At 39.9% G+C, this 25,011-nt stretch overlaps 2 protein-coding genes across 5 annotated transcripts in view; both read right to left on the bottom strand.

Moving 5' to 3' along the window:
* Window positions 1–9,803, bottom strand: part of UEVLD (UEV and lactate/malate dehyrogenase domains) — a 40,080-nt gene extending 30,277 nt beyond the window's left edge. Inside the window, exons 1-3 of one of the 3 annotated variants that reach the window (XM_019651372.1) lie at window positions 9,664–9,803; window positions 2,985–3,069; window positions 335–400 (exon numbers count right to left, since the gene is read on the bottom strand). In XM_019651372.1, coding sequence (XP_019506917.1) covers window positions 335–400; window positions 2,985–3,069; window positions 9,664–9,705 — 193 coding nt within the window. In that variant the 5' untranslated portion in view covers window positions 9,706–9,803. Of the gene's footprint in view, window positions 1–334; window positions 401–2,984; window positions 3,070–9,663 lie in introns of those variants that run through there. The other 2 variants (XM_019651374.1, XM_019651373.1) reach the window with 2 other exon arrangements.
* Window positions 9,804–18,053: 8,250 nt separating this feature from the next.
* The window catches only part of SPTY2D1 (SPT2 chromatin protein domain containing 1), a 19,774-nt gene continuing 12,816 nt past the window's right edge, over window positions 18,054–25,011 (bottom strand). For both annotated transcript variants that reach the window (XM_019651371.1, XM_019651370.1), the window contains exons 4-6: window positions 23,906–24,074; window positions 22,231–22,308; window positions 18,054–21,316 (exon numbers count right to left, since the gene is read on the bottom strand). In XM_019651371.1, the coding sequence (XP_019506916.1) occupies window positions 21,223–21,316; window positions 22,231–22,308; window positions 23,906–24,074 (341 nt within the window). In that variant the 3' untranslated portion in view covers window positions 18,054–21,222. The remainder of the gene's footprint in view (window positions 21,317–22,230; window positions 22,309–23,905; window positions 24,075–25,011) is intronic.

Here is a 25,011-nt window from a genome sequence, read left to right as displayed (position 1 = left end):
AACTCAAGTTTTATTCATCATAAAATTCATACAACTCCTCATCACTGTCAAAACTCCCAACCATTAGCTTGTCCTCATCTGTGTCTGATGACAAACCACTGTCTTCATATATTGCCTCGTCCTCAGTTCCATCTATGGCATTTGAAATCTACAACCACTGTATAGGACGCACCCAGTTTTTAGACCCCAAATTTTTTGAAAAAAGGTGCATCTTATAATAGGGGAACACGGTACATGTCAAAACACTGAGAATGCTGTGGCACTGAACAAAGGGAAGTTCTTATTAAACTGCTCTTTTAGAAAATTCCCACAATTTCTCAACTTCCACACTTACCCTGATACATCACAGGAATGGTACCAGTGAAATTCAGCAGGTCCTTCTGGGAACTGTCTTTGAAAACTGGAAGAGAAGAAAAGCCCCAAAATGTGCAATCAGAAGTAGGAAGAACTGTATTAAAGTAGGTTTGCCAGGAGTCAGAGCTGACTCAATGGCACCTAACACACCCACACACATGCGCGCACACATACACACACACAGAGAAACACAGAATGTCTACATACCATCAGCTAGGAATCAGTAAAAATGTTGGCAAGGGGAAATTACTAGATGTTGTTTTCTTAGAAAGCAGAGAGGATAGTTGAAAGAACACAGGGCTTTGATATTGAAATCCCAAGTTCTAGGCCAATCTTCCCCACTTAGAGGCATGTGACTTTTGGTTAATTTCTTTGACCTTCAGTTTCATCCATTATAAAAATAAATATAGTAAGACTGCATTATAAAGTTGTCATAAAGATCAAATGAGATAATGTGAAAGCCCCTAAATAAGAAGAATTATAAAATGTGGGGACATTAGCAAATAATTGTCACATGTAACAAATCAGTTATAATCACTTTCAGAAATTAGATTGTAACTTTTATAATCAGAATAAAAAATATTAGCTGTATTTTTTAAAGTGACCTTTTAGAAAGATCAATAATTATCTTCTTTGGTTACTCTAACTCCATTATTCTCAACCTTTTTTCAACTTTCACATCCCTGAAATTTCAACTTACCCATCAATAATTGGGACACACTGGTGGAGAACTAATGCCCTAATCTCGGAACTGAATACAGAAAACACTACCTCTGGCTTCAAACTACCATACTGCCTTGGAATGTAGTCCTTTAAGTACCTCAGTAGCTATACTATTTAAGCAGGAAGAGAAAATTCCAAAGAGATTTGATGACCTACTGGGAAGGTAAAAGAAGAAACCAGGCCTGACAGAAAACTCAAGGCTAAGAGTGTACATAAGTACAAATGTTTACCTTGAACTATATGAGTGAAAGATAACGAGTGAAGGGATCACTCCACGGCAAAAATTAAAATGAAATGATGTGTGAAACAAGGATTGTTACTCAGGGACACAGGACAATCTAAAAATGTGGTAGAAAAACTATAGGTGTAAATATTTATTGTCCAATCATATTATTCAAAAAGCCAAAACACAAGTGATTATGATGTGTGACTATCATTGTCTTCAATAATAAAATATACATTGGCAATATATTATAAATCCTGTAGCCTGAAGGTCTAATGGCACCATAGCTCATGCTCTCTAACAGGACATGATGAAGAAAGACACTGTAAAAGGACAAGCAGTATTTAAGCAGAAGGCAAGATGGACATGGGTACAATCCCCAACTCCTCCCTAACTAGCTATGTAATCTTGAGCAATTTATTTAAATTCTCTGAGCTTTGGTTTCTTTATTTGAAAAGTGAAGATGATAATACTTAGCTCACTGCTTTGTTTGTAAAAAAATACGTCAGACAACACAGATGAAACATTTGGAAGCATATCTGGCATTCAATAAATATTAGCTGTTACAGACCCCTCCCAGGCAACTAGGTGCTAAGCAAAAGAGCCCACTCACAGACGGGCCAGAACTAATAATTTCTTCCACATATCAAATTAGCTATTCCTAAGAAATACTTCGAATAACTCCTCAAAATTTCTAATATATAAATCCAAATTAGATACATTTTCTTAACCCAAACTAATCCAAAAATAAAACATAAACGTGTAGATAAAGAAGTTTTTCAAAACTGTGTGTTTTGACTAACTCGTGGGTCCTGAAATTAATTTAGTGAGTCGCAATCAGTATTTGTTTTTAAATACAATATAATGGAATAGAAGGGCACATGCCAAAGTGCCCACAGTATTTTAATTCTGTGTATATTGGGTCATGATACAGAACATTTCCAAGTGTGGGTTGTGGTAAAAAATTTTTGAAAGATAGTAAAGTAAAATCTTAGGTAGCCAGACCCTCTATATCAAGTGAACCTGATAACTAAAACTTTGTTATTAATAATTTAGAATCAACCATATATGTGGTAGGCAGAATAATGACCTCCAAAGATATCCAATACCCTAATCCTTGGAACCTATGAATATGTTACCTTAAAGAGACTTTTTAGATGTAACTAAGTTATTATGCAATTAAGCATTACTGGAGTGGGCCTAATCTAATCACACTGGTCCTTCAAAGCAAAGAACCTTCTCCTGGCTATGGTCAAAAGGAGATATGACTACAGAAAGATGGTCAGAGAAGTGCCACATTGCTAGCTTTAAAGCTGGAGGAAGGAGGTCTTGAAACTGAAAAAGACAAGGAAATAGATTCTCTCCCAGAGTCTCCAGAAAGGAACGAAGACCTGCCAACACCTTGGTTTTAGCCCAGACTTCTAACCTGTGTTGGACTTCTGGCCAACAGAACTGTAAGACATTAAATTTGTGTTGTTTTAAGCCACTAAGTTTATGCCAGCAATAGAAAATTAATACCATGTAAATTGTATTAAACTAAATTTCCACAGAAACCACAGGTCACAAAGTGCAGTGCAAAATCAGGAGATAAAAGAGAGAAATGAGAAACTATAATTTTGTAGCTATCTAGGAACAAATAATAGTTTATATAATATAGCAAAAAACTAGAGAATATGGCTCTTACCATAGGTGTCCATGGAATATCTGAAATGTGGAAAAAACATATTTACATTCTTTAGTTCTTCCACAGTTAGATCTCTGAACTTGTACTGAAATGAGAAAAATGAGCATTGAGTAAGAATAAATCTATAGACAACAGAACAATTACAATTAACTGAACACTTACTATGTGCTAGGCCCTGGGTTCTGAGTTTTACAAACATGAATAATGTTTGATTTAACCCTTTTAATAACAACCCTATGAAGTAGACAGGGCTTATAACTGCTCGACTTTACAGAAATGAAAATGAAAGCTAGACAATCAAAATAATTTGTTGAGTTAGCAAGTTAGACAGAGAACACAGTACTCAAACCTAGAACCTGGGCCTTTAATCACTAAATCAAATTGTCTCCAAATACCTCCTCTGAAGGCTTAAGAAGTAGGGCAGGATGTATTACCACTGTTCAAGATTCAACTTTTATTCTTGAATACCTCATTCATTCACTTGCGACACCTTGAATTTCCCTTCCAACCCTCCTGGTACTGGTCTTGGGTTTCAAAGGGAGAATGGGAAAGCATGCAAGCGTTTGCAGTCAGGTTGAGTGAACTGTCTCCTCATTCATCCAGATGTACTCCCCAGAAATACTACCTTGGTTGCCCTGCGAGCAAAACATTTAATTTCTTTGACTTTATTTCCTCAGTTGCAAAGAGAAATAATACCCGCCTCCTAGATTTGAGCTGAGGATTATGTAAAAGAAAAAAGTATGTTAAGCGTCTATTACCACTCTGAAAATGAATTTGAGAAAACAATTGTATTTACAATAATATCAAAAAAAATAAAGTAGGAATAAATTTAGAAGATGCAAAACTTATGCTCTAAAAACTATAAAACGTGGTTGAAAGAAATTAAAGTAGATATAAATAGAAAGACATCCCTCATTGATAGATCAGAAGACTTAGTATTGTTAAGATGGCAATACTACCCAACAGATTCAATAATCAACAATCCTTATCAAAATTCCAGCTGGCTTTTCTTGTTTGTTTGCAAAAATTTCCAAACTGATCTTAAATTCATACGGAATTTCAAGAGACCCAGGACAGCCAAAACAAGCCTGAAAAAGTACAAGGAAGTTGGAGGATTCATAATATAATTGAAAGACAGGCAATAATAAATAATAATAATAATAATAATAATAATAATAATAATAATAATAATGACAGACAATAACAAGTGTGGGAGAGGATGTGGAAAAATCAGAACCCGCATATATGGTGCAGCTGCTTTGGAAGAGAGTCAGGCAGGTATGGAAAAGATTAAACACCGAGTTACCATTCAACCCAGCAATTCCACTCTGAGGTATATACCCAAGAAAAATGAAAACATATGTCCACACAAACACTTGTGCACAACTGTTCACAGTAGCATTACTCATACAGCCAAAAAGTGAAAACAATCCAAATGTCTATCAATTAGTGAATGAATAAAATATGACATACAGATAAAATGTAATATTCAGTCATAAAAATAAAGAGCTGATACATACTAAACATGGATGAACATTGAAAACATTATGCTAAGTGAAAGAAACCAGATACAAAAGGCCACATATTGTATGATTTATCTATGAAATATCCAGAATAGGCAAATCCATAAAAACAGAAATTAGACTAGTGGGTGCCTAGGGCTGGGGGAGATTGGTAGAAAATGGGGGGAATGACTGCTAATAGACCCTGTTTCCTCTCTCTGAGTCTGACATTTTTTATTTGCAGAAGAGAGAGAGAGCTATGCTACCTACCAACTTCAACAGGTGTGTATGAAGAGCTCATGATTAACACATGTAAAAGTGAGATATTAAACAAAATATGTATACAAAGTAAGTACAGACAGGAAACAATGAATCAATATAAAGCATATCTAAGTTACAAAAAGGCTTCCAGGAAGAGCTGCCTACAATTCATCTTAGAGTCTAGAATGGTACAGAAAATTAGAGGGAAGATACTTCTCTTCCTATAAGGTCATTTCAAGATGGGGGAGAATGTGGCAGACAGAAGAAAAAAACCTATGATCATTAACAACTCGCAGGCAGGAATCATCTCTTATTCAGCTCTGTATCTCCCCCAGCACTTAGCTAGCACAGGGTATGCCTTCAATAAATGTAGGCTGATTGGATGTGAGTAAGCAAAGAGGCAGATTTATGAGTAGAGTGGATGTAGAAAGCAACTGTGATCCACAGCACTGAGCATCAAAACTAAGAATTGATCAGTACTAACTACAGCAGGTGAAATGTACCCCAGATTCAGGGCACACAAAAGTGAATGAAATCATCCCAACTCCAAACAATACACAAATGTACAAAAGGCTGCATTGCTATCACCTGGAATATGCATTTATTATGAACAAAAACAATTTTTGTTTTGTTTTCTACTTAATATTATAAGCTGTTTTCTACACCCTTAACATCCTGTGAGAATGTGATTATTAATGGCTACAGTGAGATATACAACAGAATTGATTTAATTGCAAAACTGGTATAAAAGTTTATCCAAAGAGAGTAAAAACACTTCTGAGTCACTATTACTAGTCAAAATGTGATCTGCCTTTTAACACCTAAAAAAAAAAAGATATCATTTTATCTGTCCTGAAAAAGATATTCATGTCATTTTCACTCTAATATGAAAGAGAATGCCTTCTTAGTGTAATATTAAGACATATATTCCATTATTGCTCCTATACCACCTAAGAGGAGTCTGTACAATAGTCTCTAAGGAAATGTGCCTCAGACAATGCCATGTGCTTAGAGTGCAGGCATGTCACTGAGAAGAACTGGCCCATGAGATTCTAAAACAAAAGCAATTATACTGTCATAAAAATCAAGAAGATTGAGGGGCTGGCTGAGTGGCTCAGTTGGTTAAGAGCGCAAGCTCTGAGCAACAGGGTCACCAGTTCGATTCCCACATGTGAGCTGCGCCTGAGCTGAGCTGCCGCTGAGCTGCCAACAGGTGGCAGGATGGCATCAGCTGGTGACAACATGTGCTCCTAACGACAAGGTTTCCGTTTCAACTCCTGCATGGGATGGTGGGCTACGCACACCCACAACTAAGATTGAACATGGCACCTTGAGCTGATAGGCTGCAAGCTGCCCGTAGGCGGCCGGATGGCGACTGGACTTGGAGCTGAGCTAGCTGCGCCCTCCACAACAACTTAGCTGTTCCCCTTCCCCGATTCCCCCAATAAAATCTTAAAAAAAAAATCAATAAGACTGAAAAATGGATGTTACTAAAATTTTAACTTTGACATACCATATAGTATGTTTATTTAGTAGACTGATATTTATGAACATTAAGAATATTCTTATATGACACTGCTCAAACGTAGGACATATTGAGGAATACTGTGTGGCATCATTTCATAAAAAAATTTTTAGCAGGAGGGAATCTTCCAGATCAAGTCCAGTCTTATCATTTTAGATAAGACTTATCACTTTATCATTGAGTGAGCAAAATCTAGGTTAAGTTACCTATCCAAGATAACTCAGCCAGGACAGTGGAAAATAGGAATTAGGGAACTGGAGAATTTTTCTAAACTTAATATTTAATACAAATTAAATAATATATACCTGTATACCTATATGTACATATATACACACATTTTGAATAATAATAAACACTCATGCACCAGCCCACCCACACACAATCTAGAACAGTGCTAACAAAACTCTGCCATGAAGGGAAAGATCTGTATGTGTGCTGTCCAATATAATAGCCACAAGCCACATGTGGCTACTGACACTTGAAATGTGTCTGGTGGGGCTCAAAAACTCAATTTTTAATTTTATCTAATTTTGATTAATTTAAATAGCCACATGTAGCTAGTGGCTACCATACTGCACAACTCAGACCTTTCCAACATCTTTACACCTGAGTACTCCTTCTATTGCCCACTCAACTGCCTCCCTTGAATTGCATATTCACATTCCTTTGCTTTTGCCCTCCAAAGCTTTGTCACATATGTGTGTATCCCTAAACAACACACACTGTTTACTATTTAATTTCTGTTTTGTTTCTTGGTTTTACCAAAATATAATTTTGTATATAACCTCTGATACTTTTTCACTTGTAATGTTGTTGCATATTGTATCTCATTCATGTTCACTGCTGCATAGTAGTGTTTTCCATATGTGAATATATAACAAATCATCCTTCCTTCTCCCAGTGCATACATATTTGGGTTGCTTCTAATTTTTAGTTATAAATAATTCTGCAACTATCTCTTGCTTCATATATTCTGAATTTTCTCTGGTATCTACCAAGATGTAGAAGGGACATAAAACATGCATAATCAAATTAATAAAATAAGGCCAAATTGTTTCCCACAATAGTTAAATAAGCATTTAACCATCAGCAGTGTTTAAAGTTCCAATTCACCCACATCCTCCAAATCATCTGACATTATCTTAATTTATGCCAGTCGAGAGAGGGAAAATGGTGGCTTTTCCATGGTTACTAATGGATTGAGCAAACATTCATTTCCCTGTTTCTTCTTCTTTTTTAAAGTGCTTATTCATGTCTTTTGTCCAATTTTCTGTTGGTTTTAATACAGATTTGTAGGATGCTAATTTATATATTTTGGATATCAATACTTTGCCAGTTTTATGTTACAAAATTCTTCTCTATGATTGTATTTGGACTCTTCACTTTCTTCATGCTGTCTTTTGATATCTATAAGTTCTTAATTTGAATGTAGTCAAGAATCAGTCTAAGTATTAATATTTTACATCTTGTTAAAAAACTGTTTGCATACTCTGAGTCCATAAAAATTCTCCCCTACATTTATGTCTATACATTTTAAAGTTTGTCTTTTACATTTAAATCTTTAATCCCCAGGAATTTTTAAGTTTGGTAAGAAGAATCCACTTTTCTTTTTTCCCTACATGGATAATCATCTGTCCCTCTGTTCTCCTTTCCATAGTTATCTGCAGTGCCTGTTCTGTTTTACATTGCATTTCCAAACAGGTGTGCATGTGATTCTAAGCTCTCTAGTTTGTCCCACTGGTTAATTTGTCTATCCTATATCAATACCACACTAAATCGTAATTACTAGCCTTGACATCTAGCAAAGCAAGTCTCCACACCTACTCTTCTTCTTTAAGAATGTCAAGATTGTTGGCCTTCTGCCCTTCCAAATGAATTTTAGAAGCAGCTTGAAAAGTTCCCAAAATTACCTGTTAAAATTTAGCAATGACGCTACAGATTAATTTGGAGAGAGCTGACTTCTTCATATCCATGAAGCTGGAATATTTATTTAGGTTGGGATATTTATTGTGTTTGGTTTTCAATAACATTTTTCATTTTCTCCATAGAGTTGCTTGATTTTAATGTATTGTTCACAGCCCTAGTCCAAGAGCTAAGGAACTTCAAAAATATGAGCAGGACTGACTTGTTTCTAACTGGTTTCCTTAATTTACAAATCCAATAAATATTAAGCACCTATGTGCCAGACTCTGTTAAGCACTAATCATAAAAAAAAAACAAAATTCCTCTACTAGTCTACTCCCACCCTTGAGAAAATCACTGTCTCGCTTGTCTTTTTCCTTCATTCCAGTTCCACCAAAATTATTAAGTTCTTTTTCTACTATCGATTTGAACAATTCTTCCCACTGGACAATAATAATAAATCATACTCTCCCCAATAAAAAACTTGGTAAGAGTGGTTCTTTTCATTTCATGCTGTCTGAACAGCAGATAGAAAGGGTGTAATTCTAAGCGCGATGAGACTTCTCTTCCCACAAGGTCTACACCTGTCACCGTGGATAAAATCATTCAAATCGATTACATATAAACCATTTCAATCATGAGGCTTCAAAACCTCTCCCTGGTGTGCAAACTGCCCCGACAAAGAAAGACACAGGCAAATCCAACAACAACAACAAAAGGCATAAATGTATGGTTTCCATGTGGGGAAGTCTTAAGAAACATTAATAATCACTTAACTAGAAAACTGATGAAAAGTGGGGTTGCCTCAGACTGTACACTGGTGGGCAATCAGCGAGTCTGAACTAAGCCGGAAACTGGCGCCAGTCATGACCCAGCAACGCAGCGCGGACTTCTGTTCCGCGTTTCCACTCCACCTTTCAACAGTAAGAGAATCTCCTCTGGGCCTTCAAGCGCTGTCTTCATACTTAAATCTACTCGGGATTTTCATTCGCTGCACATGTAGCACCCCCGTTGTTGTCAGGCACAGGGCTGGGTGAAGCCCTGTCTTGGGGGGGTCAAAGAGTTCCGAAGCAGGAGTAAGATTTGTAAATCAGTAACTCCCCACAACGGGACAACCGGGCTTTCTGAAAGCAAGCAGCAGTGACAGCTGAGTGGAGACGTACACAGCATGAGCATTGCAGGTCAAGAAAAAAAAAAGGGGGGGGGGACAGGCCAGTTCAGCGGGGAGAAAGGCGCGGCTCAGGGTACAGGCGGCGCTGGCAGGGAGGCCGGGGGCGCGCGGCTCGCACTGGGCGGAGCCAGGGCCCCGACCTGGGCACGGGGAGACCCCGGGCCGCGCGGGGCTCTTCCCCGCAGCGACCGCAGGCCAGCCGCCCCCCTCCAAGCCCCGGGACGAGCCGGGGAGACGCCGCGAGCGGAAAGCTCGGCCCGGGGCGGACGCGCCCCCGAGACCCCGGAGCCCCGCGCCGGCCCGGCGGGCAGCGCTCACCTTGCCAAGCAGCCGTCTCAGCCCCTCGCAGTCGAACTCCATCTCCAGCCAGGTCCGCAGCCAGGTGGCCCCCGGCCCTCCTTGGCCACCACCGGTCGCGGGACGGCGGCCGCCGAGGACCAACCTCCCGAGCGGCCCGAGGCCCCGCCCCAGACCCCGCCGTCGGCCCCGCGCTGCGCGCTGCGCGCTGCGCGCTCCGGGCTCCGCGCTCCTCCGCGCTCCGGCCGGCAGTCGGGGCGCCGCGCCCGCGTGGAGCCTGCGCGCCGCCAGGGGCGCGGCGGCGCCCGGGGAGCCACGACCCAGCCTGCGGGAAGGAGACCTGGGGACATCCGTGACGAGGACCAGGAAGGACCCGAGAAGCAGGTAAAAGAAGTGGAAAGCCGCTCGCGCCGTTCCGCACGAGTTTCTAGGGTGTGTTAAATCCAGCAGTATCGACGAAGACCAAGACCGAATATTGGAGTTGGGTTTAGGCAGGAAGAGGTAATGAAACTTCAGAAGCAAAATTTCGGGGAGCTAGAAAGGGAAAACGGAACCAGGAGGAGTGTTGTCAGAGAAAGCGGAGGTAGGACAGCCTTGGGAGGGTGCTGCAGCAGCGTCAGGGGGAGGGGTGCCCTTTTTTTTTTTAATGAGGGGGGTGCCATAAACATATTGTAAAGAAAGGAAAAATCCAGGTGAGAAAAAGAGTTTGAAAACAACAGAGGAGGTCGATTGTTGGATAAGGTCATCTGGAAGAAGGAAGGTGAAGACATGCAATATGCTGGCTTTGTTTGGCCTCCTTGACTTGTGAGTTACCTGCTTTGTATTCCTGGCTTGAGCCATTCGGCCTAAAAACTCACAGGAGCTGGATATTTGAACTGTTAAGATGTTGGGCTGGCAGGAGGGTGATTGTTATTAATAGGAAGCGCTCAAAACAGCAAAGAGGCCGGTGTGGCTGGAGTAGAATGAAGTAAGAAGTGAGGCAGCAGAAGTCGGGTAAATCAGAGAAGTAAGAGGGAGCCACAAGTGGTTTCCGGCAGTGATTCTTCCAGTGTGGTCCCCAGACTTACAGCCTCACCTGGAACTTGTTAGAAATACAGACCCACCCCCGCCCCCTCACCTCAGACTTACATAATCAAACTCTGGGGGTGGGGCTGAGCAATCTGTTTTAAGAAACCTGGGTGATAAGTCTGAGAACCGCTGTGGGGCTTTGTAGACAATTATGACTGGCTTATCAATGACCCCCAGCCAGAAACCAGCAGGAACACTTAACCCCACTTAAATAAGTTGAGTTGATTACTCCTTGTTGTGAGGGAGCAGATACTGTACAAAACCTTTGGGATATCTCAGAGAGTGTTGGAAGGAACCAATTACAGGATTTGGGCTTTGGGTGACTTGGGGGAGGGTTTAAGGAAGCAAAGCTTCACTTGGGATTGGGTACTATGCTATCAAAAAGCAGGGACAATTCTATGATTGGGTATCAATAAATATAAGATGGGCAAACTCGAGCAAGGATAAAGCTGTAATTGGTAAAGAAGCAGCGGTCATTCATATTAGCAGACAGAAAAGGATGTTTGATATTTTGTGGGTTGCACAGTGATCTTGTGTTTGTCTACTTAGACAAAATTATGAAGTGGCCTTGTTTTGTCTCATTTTGTCATTGTCTGAGTGACCCTGTCTGATGTTGGTGTTCTGTGAGACTGTTATATCCAACAGGAGAAGAACATAGCCTCACTGTGAGTGCCAGGTCAGCTGACAACACAGACCTAGATAGGTCAGACTAGTCCCTGTGTCAGGGGCTGCTTTTTTCTTTGTTAGGCTTTTACTCTGAAAGAGGAAGTCACTGGACGGTTTTGAACAGAATGGTGTGATCTGACCTGTTGTGAGTATGGGCCATGTGACCAATGATGTCACAATGCCCTACTACACCCCAACTTCTCCACTAGGGAGTTGTGGATCCCTTTGAGCCAAGGACTGGAATTGACATGCAAGACTTCTACCAACTGAGGATTTCATGAACATACTCCTTTGCCAAGATCTTGGTGAAGAGTCTTTCACTGTGCAATTGTGTCTTAGAAATTATTTTGTCATGATTGTGCTTGGCTGGATGCTTTTTGTTGGACTTGCATGTTACATGGGCACATTTCCGGAGTTCATGGTAAGTAATGACCCTGCCTATAAAATCCCTGGTAGTCAGTCAGCCCTGGCTCTGGCTGACCCTCCCAACAGGGGTTTCTGACCAAATGAGAAAGAGAGTTGAGGTCTCACCATGAATTGGATGTCAGGATGTGATGAGAACAAAGTTAGTTTCCCAGACTACTTCCCATCCCATTGAGACATCTTTAAGTCCCCCTCACCCTTAGGTACATAATGTCACTTATTTCAAAGCATGGAATTTATAAGGGCTGGATATAGTGCCTGACTTCTGGATTTCAGGCCAAGTTAATCAGTGGTTGGAAGGTGGGCCTTGGGCGGGACCTTTCAGCAGCCCTTCCAGTCACATAGAGAGGCAGTTACCTACTGGACCAGCGAGTAGAGCCATGTCTGCCTTTCAATTTCTTTCTGACTCAGCCTTCAACTCTGAGGTGGAAAGAGAGGTGGCCTGTTGAGGAGAGCAAGGCACAAAGGAGGAGACAGGCTTTGGATGAAGATCTGCAACTGTGAATTGTGGTCAGGTCTGTTGGGCCGGATTCCTCCCCCTCCAGAGAACTGGGTAGCACCCTGAAATCTCAGTAGAGAATTTATATTCCTCTGGAAAATATAATAAACTATAGAAGGGGAAATGATTGGACATAAATGGTGGGCAAAGAAAATTCACAGAGCACTGCTGAGGGCAGCAGGCCAAAGTTCATAGATTTACTAACCACACCTCATAGGTATTATTTTTTTTAGAAATTTTATTGGGGAACTGTGTTTTTCCAGAACCCATCAGCTCCAACTCAAGTAGTTGTCTTCAATCTAGTTGTGGAAGGTGCAGCTCCTTGACCCATGTGGGAATCGAACCGGCAACCTTGGTGTTATGATCCTGCACTATAACCACCTGAGTTAACTGGCCGCCCCTGTCATAGTCTTTTCAAAGACTGTTCCAATTTATTAACTTATTTGCTCCTCACAGACTCTATAATAAATTTGACCAGCACTTTTAATGCCCCTTTTGGAAGATCCTGAAACTGGAGTTAATGTGAATTTGAGTTCAAGTCCTAACTTAGCAACTTACTAGCTATGTGACCTTGGGAAAGATTCATCTCTCTGAAGTTCAGTTTCTTCATCTGTGTAATGGAGATATCTCAGTATCTTACAATTTTTGTGAGGACTACATTTTGGAATTCCTATAAAGCATTTAATGCAAAGCTTGCCAATTAGCATTTAGTAAATGCTAACTTAACAACTAAGCAACATAATGAACCAGTCAACAAAGATATACTGGTGGGCAACGACCTCAACTGTTTCCCCAGGACTACACAAACCAACTTGTTTGTGAAGCTGGGATGCAAGCATAGATCTCTGGATTTTATAGCCCCTTATTCTACTAGACCAGCCGCCTACAGCAAACATTAATCACAGCATCCTTTTAGCAAACCATCTCCTGGGTTTCTCACATCCCACTCCATTTCATTTAGACCTGTTTTGGTTATTTTTTTAAAGATATACTATAGTTAAAGAAACTTAACTCTGAGAGTCTTAGTTATATACCAATTACAGGAGCAGGTTTTCTGGGAAGCTACTCCAGAAGGCAGGGAGGGGTATCAAACCCTAGCTCCAGGTAAGAGCAAGGCATGATGGTTTTTCTTTTTGTTCTCCATCTGTCCCAGAATTTCTATGAGAGAATTGGCACAACACAGTCAGACCTCTGTGGGCGTGGGAATGTGGATTGGAGGCACCGGGCGCTTGTTTAGCTGAGTGACTAACCTCACCCTGATCCTGACCAAACCACTGAAACTACTCGGTGCCTCCATCCCTGCAGCTGTGAAATGAGCGTAACAGACCATCCTCCTCCTCGGGGAAGTTGTGAGGAGGCTTATCTTGCGCAAGGAAGCTTTAACTCTGTGTGCTCTTTCGCAAAATGCAAGGTTTTTTCTTCGTTCAATAGCCTAACAATAGTATATAAAGTAATTGCTCATAGCGTCCTAGCCAGTTAATCCTTCCAATTAATCAGGCTATTTTTTGTGTTGTTTGTGTTTTACATAGGAGTGTGGTTTTTTTGTTTTTTGTTTTTTGTTTTTTTGTTGTTGTTGTTGTTTTGCATCTGATTGCATAAAGCCAAGAGTCAAAATTTGACAGGTGATAAGTTAATTAAGATATGATGCCAGCTAGATCCCAACCACATAGAGTCACCAGAAAACAAGGTCCTTCTGTTAAGGGTTCTTTAGCCCCAACACACCTGGTATCTTGGCCAACCATCCCATAGCTACTCACTCTGACTGGTCCCCAAAGTCACAAGAGCTGATGTCACAATTGGTATCTGAGCTCTGCCCCCCAAAATGGCCATGACAAGCCATTTCAGTTCAGACTAGACCACAAAGCTCCTCAGCCAGGAGCTGTCATGCTGGGCCATTCACCATCTGGTCTTGAATGAAGCAGCCCAGTTACCAGGACTCGGGGACTAGAACACACTTTTCAGAACCACCAGTTACCCCCTGAACACACCACCAGCTGAGTAAGAAGCCCACAATGATTGTTGTCTTATGGATGCTTTTCATTGCAGGAACAATGTGGAAGGGATATAAGTATCCCCCAGGAGGGGTAAGTGTGCCTTAACTTTGTTCTCTAAATGAACTGAGCATCAAAATCCAACTCTAGTACCTTTAGAAACAAATACCCCTTTCTTTATTAAAAAAGTTATGCAGCTTACCTACTTCTATTATTATTCACTGTCTACTTAGTGTTAGGAGAGTTCCCTGTCTTTCCTTTGATCTTTTATACATCTTTTCCTAGGAGTCTCTTTTCTTTTTAAGTTCTTCAGCTTCTTTCAAATAAACCGAAGGTGTAGAGGTAAAGATTTCTGAGGCCCAGGGTCAAAACTGTCTGACATGGGTGATCTAGTCTTATGCTCATGGGACATTTTATATGCTTAGCCTTCAATACCATTTCTTAAATCACCCTACACCAGCAACACACACTTAACTCTCCCTTGTCAAATAAACACTGGCCTGTAAAATGGTTCCGGTGGCAGATTGTCTCTTATCTCTCTCCTCCTGTTGGACCTTGGGTATTTGTCTTTTTACTGCCTCTTGTCAGCTCCCGTATTGCTAAGCTCCACTGCCAACTGGGATCGCAGGCATTAATAAGTGACAGAATTGGACACAGCTACCTCTGCGTGCTCTTGGCAAGGAGAGCAGTTACCTCAGCCTCACACCTAGCAGACACTACACAAGACCCACCAGACATGATTTTTTTTTTTTCCTTCAGACCCCCCTGGAAACAAGCAAAGATGATCCTGGTGAAGCAATGCAGCTCTGAAGCTCACCTGACTAGCTGTACAGTTCCTGTTGTTGGTTTCATATAAAGTCATTGCACGTTACTTTGTCACATTTTATGTAAAAAGTTACCGCAGTTTTTAAGATGAAGACTTGGAAATGGAGATGGAGGAGGGGAGGTCGTCAGGGTGGATGGGAGTGATTGAATGTCCTGTTTCATAGTCCCTAAGATTGGTATTAAGACTAAGATACTCTGTTCAATTTGTCCTCTGTTCTGTATCCTTAAGGATAGAAATTCTTGACAGCTCTTCAAACCTATTTCCTAAGTAACGTTTTTCCTGGGTCCAGGGCTGAAAAAATGTTAAATGGCAAGAGATTGCAGGAACATTAAGCCCATTCTTTGGGGGTATTTCTCTGTGGCCTTTTCACAGCTATTATTAAGAACCCAAAGCTTACACCATTGGGGAAAGGACCTCATTTTTATATTGGGTGCTAGATACCAAATTATACATTATTTTACAATAACCTGAGCTGGGTACTAGCCTCATTTTACAAAATGGCCAAAATGAAGTTGAGAGGCTTAAGTACCTTCCAAACCTCCACAGCTCTGGGTTGCAGTCAAGATCCAGGCCTTCTCCTTGACATGCTTTTATGTGCCAAGGCCCAAACGAGAGACTGGGATATCCAAGAGCTTGGCTGCCCCTTGGCTCAAATGTCTCCCTCACCTGAATAACCAAGAAACTGCCTAATGATTCTTTTAGCAGTGACTGCCGCTAATACAGGCAGCATGTGTAGAAACAAAAGCTAACTGCTTGCTCAGTCTTTAATATGATGCTGTTTATGAGACCAAGGTTGGAGCCTAAGTATAAGAGCCATGCAATTAATCTGGGTATCTGAGCCCTAGGTTATTCATAAGCCCTCAGTGGTTTGGAGCTTTCTGACCCTAAAGGGGTGGGCAGGTGGGGTGGGGGGAAAAAATCTAACAGTAAATACAGTACTAAACTGTATGGAACTGTTTCCATTATGTGGCTGCTTGGGGTCAGAGGTGTCTGACATGGGTGACCTACCGTATTTGCTGGCGTATAAGACGATTTTTTGGCCCTGAAAAATATGCCTCCAAGTGGGGGGTCGTCTTATACGCCAGGTACAGTTCAGATAGACTGCCCATAGTGCTTGCCCCGTGCCATAGTGGCCTCCCGATGCCCGCCCACTTCATTCCACATACCGTTCAGGCATCAGCAGCGCTGCTGGGTGTATGCTCGGCTGTGTGCGATTTCGCGAGTGTGGTAAATTCGGGTTACCGTATATTTCTTTACATATGCATTGAAGATTCGCGATTTTGTGCTATCATGGTGCCTGTTAGAATGTTGAAGAGCTTGCACTTGCGCACTAGTGAGGTCCCAGGGAGATGCTGATGCAAGGGTGGACCAGACTGCTATAGTGACAGGGCGGGCAAACAGGGAGCAGGGACCAATCAAATCAGGCTTTGTATACAGCCAACAGCCAACCACAATACTGCACCATTGTACACAGTACAGCATAGAAAATGTCGACCAATCAAACCCCTATCATCCCTATCATGGCACCAGCCAAAAGAAAGAAGTATGATGCAAATTTTAAACTGAAAGTTATAAACTTTGCTAAGGAAAATAATAATTGTGCTGCTGCAAGACAATATGGAGTAACAGAAAAGATGGTTCGGGACTGGAAATCAAATGAGAAAGCATTAAAGAGTATGCCAAGGGGTAAGTGTGCATTAAGAAGAGGCACCCCACACTGGCCAGAACTCGAAAAACATGTAGCAGACATGGTGGCTCAACATCGCCAAAACGGTTATGTGGTGACACGAAATACAATACGCTTGTTTGCACTTCAGTGGGCCAAATCAAATCTGATATTGTTTTACCTTTTATTTGGTGTGTGGAAGGTGTGCAGAAGAGGGGGTAGTCTTATACGGCGAGTATATAACAAACTCTGTATTTTGAGTGGAAATGTTAGGGGGTCGTCTTATACGCCCAGTCGTCTTATACGCCGGCAAATACGGTAGTTCCATTGTTCAGACATGCACCCTTACCAGCAGATCTTTAGGTTACATAGACGTTTGGTTGATGACTCTGGTGCATGTTCACTAATTTCTGCACTGAATGGATTACCCTTTTTATTTTTATGGAGAGAAAAGTGAATTCAAAATCCACAAGCAAAATTTTCTTAGTAATTTCTCACTAGGCTACTAGCATTTTATACTTCTTAGGACCTAAACTCAACACATTCCATTAAGTGCCTATATTCTCTGGCTGCATGCATGGCTGTGCCCAATGCCATATATCTATATAGGTAGATTATGGTTGTTGGAAAAGTCATGACGTATTTTTTGTTTTTCATTGCAAAAATGCGTCATGACTTTGCCAACCCAACATATATATATGTAACCAGGGGTGCCAAAAGTATACAAGTGGATACTTTGGTCAATGTCGCTCAAGCAGTTCACGGTAATCAGAAAGTGTGTAGACACTGATGGTACCACTTTGAACACCTCTTGCAATTGCAAGTCAAATATGACTTGTAATTCCTGTTATCGGTATATTTTATTACAATTTTAATAGTTTTCTTTCTTAAAATGTGTGTACTTTTTTTGGCATTGTGTTCCTAAAGACTCATCTTCTCAGTCATCCCAGGCTCTTTTATTACAGGGGATCAGACCTGCTTTTCTTGATAAGGGAAGTATATACCCAGTTCTTCTTCCCTCCAGTTCCAAGTATATCTCCAAATAGTTCTAACTTGGGTGTCTTCTCTAAGCAGATGGGGGGCGGGGGAAGATGAGGTATCAGTGGTAGGGGCCCAGCAGCCTTGAATGCGTAAGGGAGAACAAACAGGTGTGTGTGTAAGGAGTCAAACCCCATCTTGGAAGTCGGATGAGTTTACTGGAGTTTCTAGTTGGAAAAATGTTCAGGGCGGTGAAATAAGGAATAGGAGTTTTGGTAAATAAATGCAAACCAGTGAAAATATCAATAAAATATTTTTAATGCCTACAATTTTTTATACATAAATTGCAAAACTTTCACCTGTATATGCAAAAGTAGTTTCTTTTGCAAGTCAACAGCACCAGATTAACAATCTAATGTATGTAAATATTTTTTTAACTTGATTTGTCCATTAAGTAAAAGACATGATGGATTTAATAACTCCAAAGAAACCTATATCCCACTCTTAATCATACACTAAACACCTGAATATTTATTTCATCACGTCCACTCACAAAATAAATAGTCTAATATTAATATATTTAGCACATTGAAAATAAACCAACCAGTCTTTCTTCGTATATTTATTCTCTTTCCAAACATGTTTTGGTCTCCTGCTATATCTCAGAAATGTACTAATAGCTGCTTTTAAGTTATAAAATACAAAACAGTAATTTATTTCTTGGAGAAAATCTTGGGGATTACATTTTAAAAAATGAAATTTCAAGTTCCCACAGACTTTCTTTTTGAACAGTCTTTGAACCTTCTCATGGCACACATGTAAGGCTGTCTGTGACATGTGATACCCTGGCCTCCAAAGGGACAGAACTGCATTTATAGTTTAGAGAAAATACAAAGACAAGTTCTGAAAGTGGCCTTAAAACCAAGTGCCCCTTGCTTTGATATAACATCAAAAGCAAGTGGGACTGTGCAATCAGAGCCATATGAGTTTTATGAAAACTACTTTCCTTTCACATCTTCTGTTGAGAATGCCACATCCATGATCATGTAACATTACAATCGTGAAATAACATTACTACATTCGTGAATTAACATTACCTAATAAAAGGCACGTCTTCAAATATTGAATTAATAAAATCTGAAAATCCAAACAATAGAGGACACATTAAAAATCAAGCACTTAATTTGTAAACCTTGATAAAACAACAGCCTATTCCAGTTTCTTCAAAGGTTTGTGAGCTTTTTGTAAGTGGTCAGGGACTGCGGAACAAAATGGAAGACAGGATTTGGAAACAAGGCCAAGATTAAAAGACTTAGAACCTTTTTTTGAAAAAAAGAATGAGTGCCCTTTTATAATGTTGATGCTGAATACTAAAATCAGCATCTATATTATAGAAGAAACAGAAGTGATAGACACAGAAGGACACAATCTGACTTCTGAGTTCTATAACTTTTCTTTCACACAGTGGTGCCTTTCTGTACAAATAACTGCACAATATCATTGAGTAAAGTGCTAGTAAACTTTAAGCCACGAAAAATCTTTTCAGCTGTGATGAGCACTTGATTGTAATTACAGATTTCAACGAGTGTGAATATTGAAAACACTATATCCAAGAAGAAAAACTTTTGAAGGGGAGGATAAAGCACATAAGTGACAGCAAAGGAAATGTTCCAAACCTATTTTATTCCATAGAACATCACACTACCCTTAAGCCAATTTCACTGAAGGTATTTGAGATGGGTGAGACAGTTAATAGGATTTTCTGCCACCAGCGTAACAGTTCTATGTGCTGCATTAGAAAGGGCATTATTCCTAGTAACAAAGACACCATAGGCTACAACTTCAAAATTAAATCCTTGCACTTTCCAACTTTGAAATTCAATTCAAAATGAGTCAGAGTTTTAAGGGACTGGGTCATATGGTCATCCCATTAAGGGAGGCTAATAAAGGTAATCTATGCTACCGAAACTTGAATAAAGCTTTATAAATAAAAAATACACAAAAATTTTGGACCTTTTAAGAGTAAGGATTCTTTGTAAGACCACCTCTCCTACTTCCTAATACCCATCATCCATGGCTGAAGGCAGCCAGTGTTTACTGTAGACTGTTCTACAAGCTCATGTCCACTGTCCCCAACCCTCCACATTTAGAATCGATGGCAAATGCTCTCTAGCATCGTATCATTTTTCTGTTGCTGACTTTCCTTGAAACTTGGCTTTTCTCCAGCCAGAACTTAGGTCAGCCTGATTGGAACTGTTTGGACTTGAGGCTTAGGAGATAGCAAGTCTATAGGCATGACTCCAAGAAAGGTAAGAATGAAGAAAGTTCCACGGACCAGTAAAACCCCAGTTACATGGAACATCCTTTTCTACCTGGGAAAAAAACTCATCATAGTGCATAGTTTGAAATAAAAGTGCAATGTGGGCAAAAAGAGAAGGTGGTGCTCTTGATACACATGAATTTAGTTTTTGGTTTCTGCCATTAATTGCTAAGGAATTTTAAGATAAAAATGCAAAGTCATTAACATCAAGAAGTACAAGGGCACCTTGGATTCCAAAATATCTCTATAATGGGAGAGGGGAGTGGGGAGGAGGGGAACCTCACATGTCACTTGCTTATTTTTTAAACTATTACTCTTCCAACTCTAATGTTTGAATAAAATAAGTATTTTTCTTCAATATAAAAATGAATTTTTAGGTAAAAATCAGCACAGTAACGTCTATTTTACCATAAATCTGAAAACTTGGAAAAGAATATTCTTACACTAAATGGCATAACTTGTATATTGACTTGGAAAATTTTTTGTTAACTGCCTAATCACCTAAATTAGTGAATAAGAATGCTCAGCATCCAATCCATGAATAATGCAGAATACCATATAATTTATTCTACTTTTTACTTCAAAGTCACAGAGATGACATCCATATTATAATTATAAAGCCTACTCTACATTTTCAAAGTTCCCAATCCAAACATATAGATTAGAACAGGTCACTTTATTGCTGACAACATTCATGGAAGGGCCAGATTTCTCCTAAAAAGACAGAACTTTTAAGTTTGACTGGGAGCTGGCCATTTCCCTATTCAGGCATCAGCAGAACTGTGAAAGTCAAGAGGCAATCTTTTTTTTTCCTTTGTAAAATAGCAAAGGGACAAGAGAAGACCAGCTGCTGGTGAGCAGTCCCACATTAGAGAGTGAGCATAGCTCATCAGGGCCAAGAGTGGCAGCTTGACCAGTTAAGGTCAGAAGTGCACTCACTGGGCATTACATTATCTGCATTACAGATTTCACCCTGGAAAGTATTTGAAACCACTTGATGCTCAAAATATACAGTATGCATTCCTTCTCCTTGAGGACCCAAATATAAATCTAAAATGATAAGGGGGCTTCTTCCGCCCGAAGGCAGGACTTCCTTGCAGCAGGGTGTCTCCAGAACTTCACAAAAATAAATAAAAGCAGCAGCTAATGCCTCTTCAGTTTCTTGGTCTTTCGGCGTTTCATTTCGTCTTCTTCACGTCTCAATTCCTCTAAGTCCTCTTGCATACCGAGTCTTAAACTGTCAAAAAAAAAAAAAAAAGTATGCATTAATATATAAGAAATTACCACTTTCTTTAAAAAGCAAGAATGGAATTCCAACTCAGATCTCAGATAGAATGTGTTGCCACACTCAAAACGCCTCAAGGCTTTACCACTGAAAACAGATTAGCAGAAATACTTTTCTATCACTGACTCAAATTACAGTGGAAAAAAGATCTCATATACAAACAATACAATACCTTAACATTTCCATCAAAAGCTTTTAAAAATAACATTTATTCAAAAATAAAATAACATCCTATGCATGTCCCTTCCCAACACTTTAGTTTGGTATTTTATCTAGTTATAGGGAGGGCAAGAAGGAGAAAATTGTTTAATATTCTGGGTTGAGAATGAGGTGAATTATGTCACCAAGTTAATGCTATAAACAAAATAATCATTTGTTATCCCTACCCAAGAAATCATCATTAGTTTGCTATCAGGTAGCCAAACAGGAATCAGGCAGAGGGAATTTAATCTCTCTCATCAGGTCCCTGCGGCCAGCAGTGGCATAGGTTAGCAAGGCTGAGCTGTATCTGATGGGGAAAGGGAATTAGGATGGAGAAAGAAAAACAAGAACATGCTACAACGGCGTCAGAGGAGGTCTCCAGCATTCATTCACTGTGTGCTGACATGGGTGAGGCTTGCACTAGGCAACTTGTCCACATTGTATCTTAATCCTCACAATACCTCTCAATTAGTAAAAACAGTATATTCTCACATTACAAATGAGAAAACAAGATTTAGAAAGGCTAAGGAAATCTGTCTAAAGCCCCACGGCAAGTAAGCAGAACTGGAATTCAGAACTGTGTAGCCCAATGGTGCAACTGAAGCAGCACACAGAAAAGAATTTTTAGGACATGTCTACACAAATGTGTTAGGTTTTGTGCATACCTCTTTGCTTCTTCCTTCTGCTGCTCTTTCCAACTACTCTCCATGTAACGTAAGGCATAATCACTTTCATCTGTGTATCTGAAAAGAGAAAATCAAAGTTAAAAAAAAAAGGAACAAAAACTCAATTTTCTAAAGGAACTACATTTTCCTGTTTTATTTTATTTTTTTTTTTTTAATTTTTATTGGGGAACAGTGTGTGTTTCCAGGACCCATCAGCTCCAAGTCCAGTTGCCGCTGCAGGGGGAGCAGCCCGCCATCCCATGTGGGAACTGAAGCGGCAGCCTTGTTGTTAAAAGCACGCACTCTCACCAGCTGAGCCACCCGGCTGCCCTACATTTTCATTTTTACAATCAACATCTTTATAACTAAATCACGTACACATTTAGGATTATTCCTCCTTGCTTGGCAAGTAGTTAGCGGGGCAGAGGATGGGTGGAAGTGGATTTCTGAAAAACAAATTCGGTGAGCCCTTATTACTCCCAGAAGGCAACCATTCCAGAATCTAATGCTGTTGACGGTGCCAATCCAACAACGCTTACTAAACCACTCACCTCTCTTTACATGTTTATATTAAAATCCTGAAAGCACAATATATGTGAAAATTATTTTGTATAAATTTAATTTGAACTTCATGACCATCATGAGGTAGGGAAGGACTTGAGAACAGAGGAGCCTGAGCAGATAGGTTAATGGCTTCACCAAGAACGTATAGCTAGCTAATGACACTACATAGATTAGATTTTTAGATCTGATTTTTAATCCAGTTCTTTCTTCTACTAAGTAGAAGATCTACTAAGATCCACTAAAAAAAAAAGACTTTTTCTGACATCCATGGCTTCGAAGGAGGTAGCAATTGTTGACTGATAGGCACTGTGATAAAGCCCTTCTGTTCTACATATATACTGCCTCATTTAATCATTCCATATGTCATTTAAAAAATAATTTACTCAAGTGTATCCAGTTAGTATGTAGTGGAACTTCCATTCAAACCCTGATCTTTCCTCCAGACCAGTGCTTCTACATCAATGTGCACATAAATTACCTGGGAACCTTATAAGGCCGATTTGGATTCAGCAGATCTGAAGTGCAGCCTGAGAGCCCACATTTCTAACAAGCTCCCCGGTGATGCCAATGCACCCAGTTAGTCCCATACTGCTGTCTAGGGACCACGCTTTTGAGTAGCAAAGCTTTTTACACCAAAGAAAGAAAAGCAGGTATCAGATCAGACCAGCTTTCAACATAGCTCTGTGGATGGCTTTCTGATTTCAAAGCCAATCTATTTCTACTACACCAAGCTGCTTCATTCTAATTAAATATACATCTTATAAATATGACAAATTTAAAACAGGATTTTTTTTGGCCCTCATGCAAGGAACTACACAAATAATTCTGAATTAATTCTTAAATATTAAGTGCCAAAGAAGTAAATCTGAAAAATCATGCAAGCGTTCCTAAATCAAGAATTGTATTCAGGGGATTTTCCAGTCAAGATGGCACAGTGGATGTTACACATTTTCTACTGTTGCTAATAAAATTTATCTTAATCTTAAAAAAAAAAATTACTATATATAAAAAAAATTATTAAAAAAAACTCCAAAAACTATTAGTGCTTGTTTTTCCCCTTACCATAAATTATTCAAAATAAAAAATATATCTAAATCTTCTTTAGCCTTACTTTTTTCGGTCATAGCCAAAGATTTCTCGAATGTGCTTGGATATTTCTTCCTGAGGTTCTCCTTCATCTTCGATAAAATCTTCCATTTCAGAGTCATATTCTTCATCCTCCTCCTCTTCATATTCTCGTTGCCTTTTGTAACCACTAGGGAAGGGAAGCCTTTGAGGACCTAAGAATAGAAAAGCCATTATTTATAAAAGCATTAAAAGTTAAAATAGTCCCCACAAAGTTCTATGTAAACTGAGATTTTGAGAGCTCATTCAGATAGTTTTCTCTAAAACCATGGCCAGCGAGCAGGTGCACAGCATGAGTCATTACTACATCATCCCTGCTGCTTCACAAGTATCCACAAGGAACAGAATTCCTGTCTAGCCCAGGGCTCACTGTAGTAGCTCCCATTCTTCTAGATTTAAAAGACTGACAAAATTTCTTAAAACAAACCAACCCAAAACAACAACAACAATAAAAACAATTACAAATAGCTATATGATCACTAACTTAATTTCTCAAAGACACCAAAAGTAACAACCTACCATCTCTTATTGCCATAATTTCATTAATTTTTTTAAAAGTTCAACAAAGTACGAAAGGGTCTCAGAATTATGGATAATTGTTCAAACTGAGTCAAGTCTGACTTTAGGAAAAACTCATTACATTTTACCAAAAGACTGATTAAAATTTTTGCAAAAGATAGGCATTGATCAATAGGCCAGCATCTGGAAACAACTGCTTTCTAGTCCTTGATTACAGACACTCCTTTTGTTCTTGTCAAGTTCTTAATATGCATGGCTTGTCTCATTAGCTCAGGGCTTCTTTCTCAACTTCAGCACTACTGCCATTTTGGCCCAGATAATGCTTTGTTGTGAGGAGGCTGTCCTGTGCATTGTAGGATAAAAGCAGCATTCCTGGCCACTATCTACTAGATGTCAGTATCATCCTGTCCCCAGCTGTGTCAATCAAAAATGTCTCTAGGGCCGGCCGAGTGGCACGATGGTTAAGAGCTGGCTTGGGACGCCAGAGGACCCCGGTTCGGATCCCACATATGAGGGCCAGTGACACTGCCCTCCACAGCTGAGATGCTGAACAACAGCTCAACCTGGAGCTGG

The sequence above is a fragment of the Hipposideros armiger genome, unplaced genomic scaffold, assembly GCF_001890085.2.
Source record: "Hipposideros armiger isolate ML-2016 unplaced genomic scaffold, ASM189008v1 scaffold_159, whole genome shotgun sequence".
Classification (NCBI taxonomy): domain Eukaryota; kingdom Metazoa; phylum Chordata; class Mammalia; order Chiroptera; family Hipposideridae; genus Hipposideros; species Hipposideros armiger.
Note: the sequence above shows the minus strand (reverse complement) of the source record. Positions and strands in the feature narration are given on the sequence as shown.